The sequence below is a fragment of the Meleagris gallopavo genome, chromosome 2, assembly GCF_000146605.3.
Source record: "Meleagris gallopavo isolate NT-WF06-2002-E0010 breed Aviagen turkey brand Nicholas breeding stock chromosome 2, Turkey_5.1, whole genome shotgun sequence".
Taxonomy (NCBI): Eukaryota; Metazoa; Chordata; class Aves; order Galliformes; family Phasianidae; genus Meleagris; species Meleagris gallopavo.
Genome location: NC_015012.2, coordinates 37,113,496 through 37,120,546, shown reverse-complemented (window position 1 = coordinate 37,120,546; position 7,051 = coordinate 37,113,496). Strand labels below are relative to the sequence as shown.

Below are 7,051 nucleotides of genomic sequence, written 5' to 3'. Positions count from 1 at the left end.
AAAAAAAAAAAATCATTGTGCTCTTAAAATATGCCCAAGGTTCTATTATAAACAGCTTTACTTCACACAACTGCTTTAACAGAAGTTCCCTTTTGGCAGATTTGGTTTTGACATGCATCACTATAGGTGTTACTGTTCCTGACAAACAGATCTCTCACTCTTCCAGCAGCTAAGTCACCTATTACCATTTTGATTTGCATTTCTTTTTAATGTGATCAGTTACTGTTTAAACAATCACATGCCTATTTTCTCAGGAGATTACATGAGGTTTTGAATTAACTAAAAGCATTGGAAGACCAGCAATAACACTTTTGGTATTTTTTAAATGTTGTTATTTTTAGATCATTTGCTCTGCTCTGACACCCAAACGTTCTGAAATTTAAAGCAGTACTATAGGGACACACAAGTGTGGATAAATCTTTATTGCCATAACTTTTTTCTTTAATTCTTTTTTTTTTTCTTCAAAAAATGAGCATTGGGTTTTCAATAGGTTGTAGCTTTACGTCTTTATATGTACAACATTACAACTGCATATTTTAATAATAATGAAGTTAGTGATACTTTGATAACTCAACACAGTGTATTTATAAAATGAATTTTTATCAAAATACACTTTTCACTGGGATAATAAATAAAATCCTGTGAAACCCACCTACACAAAGTTAATTTTAACTCTGGTAGAACCCGATGTGGTACACAGTCCATTATCTACTATGTTTGCCCCTTTATCCCCCCTACTGATGCTCATCTTCTGGGGTAAGAAAACACTTTTTCCCCCTGTTGTTGTGTGACCTCATTCAACATCATCTTCAGCCAAGCACTGTGCACTTACAATTCTCTGTAAGAAGGAGAAAAACTCATTCACAATTACATAAGATTGACAGTAGGCAACTGATTATCAAGCAATGTAATTTTACACTGAAAATTAAGCTGTGTGATTACTGAGAAACCTGATTAATGTTAAAAATTGTAATCTATTTGACATAAGGTTTTAAAGCCACCTCTGTACAAGTAATACACTGCAATACCTGCCAAAGCTGAAGTCAGATAAATAACATCCTATCAGCCTCAAGGGATGCCCAAGTGATGTGGCTCTGGGCAGCCTGGTCTGGTGGTTGGCAACCCTGCACACAGCAGGGGGGTTGAAACTAGATGATTATTGTGGTCCTTTTCAACCCAGGCCATTCTATGATTTATTCTGTGACCTCTATGGTTTTGGGTTTCTCTCATGAAACGTTTTTGCTCCACTGCTTCCTTTGTATCTCATTTAGCTGGTGCTTTTCAGTGCTTTCACTAACAATTAGAATCTTAAACTGAAATGTAACCACACCTGAGCTGTAATGACAGCTGACTGATAAACACAGAGTATCTGCTTCATGTGAGGCAACATCCTGAGGGAGTTCCCTTGCACTTCCAAGATTCTCTTGCTACAGATTACCAATTTTACCTGCACAGTAATCAGTCTAAAAAGAAGTGCATTCGATATACATAGCTACCAGCACTTTTCCAAAACTGTCAAGTGCTTTGGTGTTAATTAACATTCCGTGTTGACAGCTATCAAAACCAACAGGTTAATTCTGACAGACTTTTATAGCACTTACAGATACTTACATGTCACTTAAAAAAAGCTGAGATTCAAGATCCAGTGCAAGAAAGTTACCTTTTTTTCAGACCCAACTTCCATCCGGAAAACATTGGATCTGCTTATGCAATAAGATGCCCACAGTTGTCTCTACTTTGAAGAGCTTAGCATACTCTATGCATAAGAGAATTTTTGTATTCCTATTTTTAACTTGTTTGCTATCAATGCCATGCAATACTTTCCATACATTTTCATATTTTGTTCCAAGTGAAAGACCTTTTTGTCTAACTGAACGTTTAAGAAAACCATTAAGAAAACCAATACCCAAGGCTAATGTAGCACATGACAGAAGAAGCTCAATTACCTTCCAATCTCAACAACATGGAGCGTTTCACATACCTGGCTTATTGTAGGGAGCTTAGTTAGAAGCATTTGAAACACTGGTGGTGGAAGAGTCTGCTGTAGAACTTGTAGTAGCTGCTGCGGCTGTCCACACACAGCAATGGCATTGGTCAAGTGATCAACACCTTTCTCATATTCACCTGTATGACAAATCATAACGTTTTGAAAACAAACCTCTTCCACAGCATGAAGTATTGACAAAAAACATCCACCGACAGTGGATTGAACTACTTAGAATTAAACCATGTTTCTTTTCTCCTCCCTTCTTGAATCTTCTGAACACAGAAGGTTAGAAAAGAGCAACCAACCTAAGAAAGGATCATTTGACTCCCAAATGACAGAAATCTAGTAAAAGGTTAAAAAAAATATATTATTTTTACCACTTACCCTTCAAAAGAAATTATGCTATTACCTTGAGCTAGTAGTTCCTCCCCAAGCTGGATCTCCTCAAGAAAAAACTTCTGAACAGCTTCAGCATCCTTCAGATCAGGCAGCTGTAACACACACAGTAAAACTGAAGCTGGCCCTTAAACTTTAGCTAATAATTCAGCACGAAACGTTCCCAGCCAAAACCAAACAAATACAATCATATTTTCACACGGAAACTCAAAAAAAGAATTATAAGTATCACCACTAAGATAAACATATGCACAGCAATATTGAAAATCAGACTCGAGTCTCCAATCATTGCATTATACATCCATAGAGGGACAGAGTCTGAAATACCACTACTTGGTTTATTAAGTATACAATTTTGGTAGCAAATACAATTTCCGAAGTGTGTTATGTTCATCACAGCCCTCAGAATGCATTAAGATAAATTTCTCTCTTCTCTAAGGAACCATTGGCAACAAGAAAACAGATTAGCAAATTAAATTTGTACCACAAAAATCTCCCAAGTTTAGCTACAAGTGTATCTCATCCATGTTTCTTACATCTGGAAAGTACTCATGGGCCTACTACGAAAAGGAAAACATCTTCAAGTCACACAGGAAATGTTATGGTTCCTATGGTTTTCCACCTGACTCGGAAAAGGAACACCATATTTTCATATGGTTATTTGTGAAAGCTTTAAAAAAAAATCTAAAGACTGCATATCTGCAGAAGGGTTTGTAATGTAGGGATCAAAACAGAGAAGTTGCCCTCTAAACAAACCTCACAAGCAAGCCTGATACAAATAAAACATTTTTCAAAACAGCGCTGCATTACTGAATACAGTATTACCTTGGAAAGCCCTGCTCTCTCTTTGGCAAGCTTCTGTTTCTTCCTTCCTATAAGAATAATAACACGTGTTTTTTAATTTGCAGTTTAAAAAGACTTCAGATGATAGCTCTAAAAAGTGAAGGAGTCAAAGTTAATTTCAAAACAAGAAAACATTAATATATTCCATATATACTGCAGACTGAACACAAGAATGCAACCTGCTCTCTGCAACAGAGTACCATTCAGAGGTCTAATGAGGGCTGGCACATTGACTCAGAATGGCAATTTCTCTCCTGCTGGCTGTCCTCAACACCAACTGTGCAGAGCCTGTACTCGCATATTCCTCGTGCACTGAGAAGTAAAGGGAATTAAGCTAATACAGGATTTTTCTACATGAATTTCCAGCAATCGTAAACCACAGAAGAACTGCCTACAAGGCAGTGGCAATGCTGAGCCACGTTCATTCTGAAATACCCAGTGCACCATGAGCAGAATGGCAGCTGCTTTGCTTTAGCAGAGGTTTGGGAACAAGTTACATAGGAGCGGGATCTCACTGTCCCACAGCAAAAGCATTACCAGAGCACACATTCCTGAAACTACATAAGTGAGGAGAGCAAATGGTGACAGATGAAACAAACATTTACAGGCTTAATCATTCAACCTGAAGACATAAAGGTGGCCTGCAACAGAAAAGTGCAGCATTCCAGCACAACTAGAGTAATTAAAATGATACGTAGCTTGTTTTTAATGCAATCGGGCAGCTATAACAATATTTTATGGTAGTGGTTATGCATACAAGAATAATTATCCCAACATAAGTTCAGAAATTCTGGTGATTTCCTTAGAGCCATTTTGTCATTCAGTTCATCAACTGAAACAGTTACACCAATGTAACTTGATGTAACTCAGTATGGCCCATGGTTAAGTAACCGTGCTCTTGGTCCTCAGAGTCAGCTCCATGAACACCTACCTACCTTGGGCAGCTGCCACACAGCCCTTGTCTGGCTTCTGACACAATTTTACATGCTGGAAATACTTCTGAATAATATGACTAATAATTTTAATGGATGTGAGTTAAGAATTTGAGATTGTCCACGCGATGAAGACATCCAGGAAATCATTTCCTAGCAGTGCCAACGTAACACAAAATCTATGGATGAGATCAAGTCTTCCTTTCATAAAGGGAATGTGCATTCTGACCACGTGGATCATCCTTTCATCTTCCTTGGTATCTTCCTAACCCCTCACACTTGAGTTTCTACAGCATACTGACCTGTATATAAAATCTCACATCATTACACACAGAAAAATGTTGCGTCACATAGAACTCTTGCTATTATAACAATATCATTGTTTTCTATTTTATTAAATACAAATTCACCTTCTGAAAGATGGTGACTTCAGTTTGCCCACTCCTAATTTTGTGAAGCATTCATCCGCACACAACTTTCAACTGCATTAGCACACATGACAGTTGTTCTAACACAATACATCAGCTCTCGCACTGCACAGAACTCACAGGTTTTTCAGGCCCAGCTCTTGTGTATGGAAAGTTTCCAATGCAAACCAGTGGGTAACTTGATGCTCAGGCAGTGGTGGCAGAACTCCATGCACTGCACCAGCAGCACAGGAGCCAGTTCCACAAAAACAGAGACCATTTACCTCTTCTGCTCTCATCCGCTGTGCAGGAACTGACCAGCTCCCAGAGTTTCTAGCTTTACTATCCTTTGGCCCCAAGACTAAGCACCAAAACTAGGAACAAAAAACTAATGTAAGAACACTGTGCCTACTGAATAAACAAGATTAAGACATCTGGAAAACCAAAGTCCAGGAGTTCTTGCAGACTCTCATGAAATTGGTTCATCTCCTGAAATCTGAGTCTGGTCGCTTTCATTTTACTTATTGTGTGCCTCTGCAACACAGACTTCGGTCATGATTCTGCTTAAACAAAGGGATGTCAAATAAAACCAGGATGGCAAAAAGCGTTATCAGTTCTTTGTTTGTCAGCTGGTATTTGACTAAATGCAACAGGCAATCAATCCTTTGATACACGGGATTCCTATCCCTCCCAAGTCTGCTGGTGTTGCATTAGAGAGGCTGAAAAAACAGTCTTATCCTAAGAACACTACTTGAGATGATCTGCTCTAAATTTCACTGTTAAACAGCACATCTTCATCCAAGGAACTGCAACTGGCTGCTGCACTTGATCCTCTTTATTAAATATTCTACAGATCAAGCTTTGCCATCCAGCAGTAAAAATGCTGTCACGATCACCAGGTCACTGACTGCACTTGGGAAACACCTACACTGAAGGAAAAATTACAGTATTAAAGAACAACAAAAAATCCTGAGTATTCTCTCAAGCCTTACAACTGAAAGCTGCCCGGTGTGTTGTGCCTAAGGATCTCTATCTTTCAGTTCTGTCTTCCAAATAGCAGCCGCTCCATATCAAGCCACAATGGATTTCCTTCACTTCTAAAGCAAATATAAAGGTTAAGCAGCATTCTTAGAACAAGTGTAAGATCTGTTCAGAATCTTACTTGATGAGAACTCGGAAAATGGAAACAACAGGATGCAAAATTGCTGTCAGAGCTTCTATACAAATTTTATGAAATGCATAGAATCGTATCATAGAAACACAGGCTAGCTTAGGTTGGAAGGGCCCCCCCTGCTGTAAGCAGGGCTGCCCTCTACCAGCTCAGGATGCTGCTCATGGCCCCATGCAACCTGCCCTTGGACATCTCCAGGGATGGGGCACCCATAGCTTCCCTGGGCAGCTGTGCCAGGGCATCACCACATTCTGAGTAAAGAGTTTTTTCCTAGCATCTAACTTGAACCTCCTCTCTTTTAGTTTAAAGTCATTCCCCATTCCCTCTTGTCCTGTCACTGTCAGACCATAAAAACAGCCAGTCCCCCTCCTGTTTATAACCTCCTTTCAAGTATTGGAAGGCTGCAGCAAGACCTCCCCAGAGCCTTCTCTTCTTCAGACTGAACAAGTTCAGCTCCCTTGGCCTTTCTTCAGAAGAGAGTTGCTCCAGCCCTCTGATTATCTTCGTTGGTCCTCTTCTGGAGCTGCTCTAATGGCTCAGCATCTATGCAGCCAATTTTTCTGCCAAACCCAGTTTTTTCATGCAAGATAAACAAATATCAGTCTACTATGCTGAAATTTGCCAACCTTGCACTGTCGGACAAAAAGTACCTGGAGGACACAGAACTGTTTCTGCGATCCCAGATCACGAGCAATGGCTCTTTCATCAGCAAAGGTGCTGATCACGTTACAGTTGCTTGCTAGGAAAATCTACCTTGAGAGTGATTCCTGACCTTCAGCTAAACAACTAGAGGAACACACCTATTCTTGGAGTAGAATCAACTGGGTACACAGCTCTCATCCTACTTCTCGTTATTCACATACCTCGCACAACTCGCTCTCACAGTAAAGCTAAATTTAAAACTTCCTCAACCGCTCAAATATTTATTTAAATGTTGAAGACGTGAAATAACGAGGAGCCACAGGACAGGAGCTCCGCATTTTGGATCAATCACCGGTTCGCTCTGGCATTCGTTCTTATGCCTGGAGGCTGGGGGGGCAGCCACCAGGAGGGTTTGGAATGCGGCGGGTAAGATGTCCGAAGGCCGCCGTTCGCTCACGCCTCAGCGCAGGAGCGGCTTCGCGATCAGACTGCAGCTTTATCCGATCGCCCTCCGGACACCGGGAAACGAGCGCCGCCACGTAAAACGCGGCAGCGATAGGCCCCGCCGGAGCGTGCGGGATGAACAGATCGCCGCACGGGGCGGAGGATCTATCCCCAGGCCTCGCTCCCGGCGCGCACAGCCCGCGTTACCCGCTCACACCACGCGGCGCAG

At 40.8% G+C, this 7,051-nt stretch overlaps 1 protein-coding gene and 1 non-coding gene across 2 annotated transcripts; both read right to left on the bottom strand.

The window, feature by feature from the left end:
• Nucleotides 1-407: 407 nt before the first annotated feature.
• TOMM20 (translocase of outer mitochondrial membrane 20) lies at nucleotides 408-3,280 on the bottom strand (the record flags this gene model as incomplete). The annotated part of the gene is made up of 4 exons (XM_010707096.1): nucleotides 408-838; nucleotides 1,982-2,124; nucleotides 2,397-2,478; nucleotides 3,209-3,280. Coding segments are annotated over 4 exons (342 nt in total), but the record flags the coding sequence as incomplete, so codon positions are not given.
• Nucleotides 3,281-6,665: 3,385 nt separating this feature from the next.
• Nucleotides 6,666-6,801, bottom strand: LOC116216402. Its single transcript, XR_004159083.1, has one exon. It is a non-coding gene; the product is annotated as a small nucleolar RNA SNORA14 (small nucleolar RNA).
• Nucleotides 6,802-7,051: the final 250 nt, after the last annotated feature.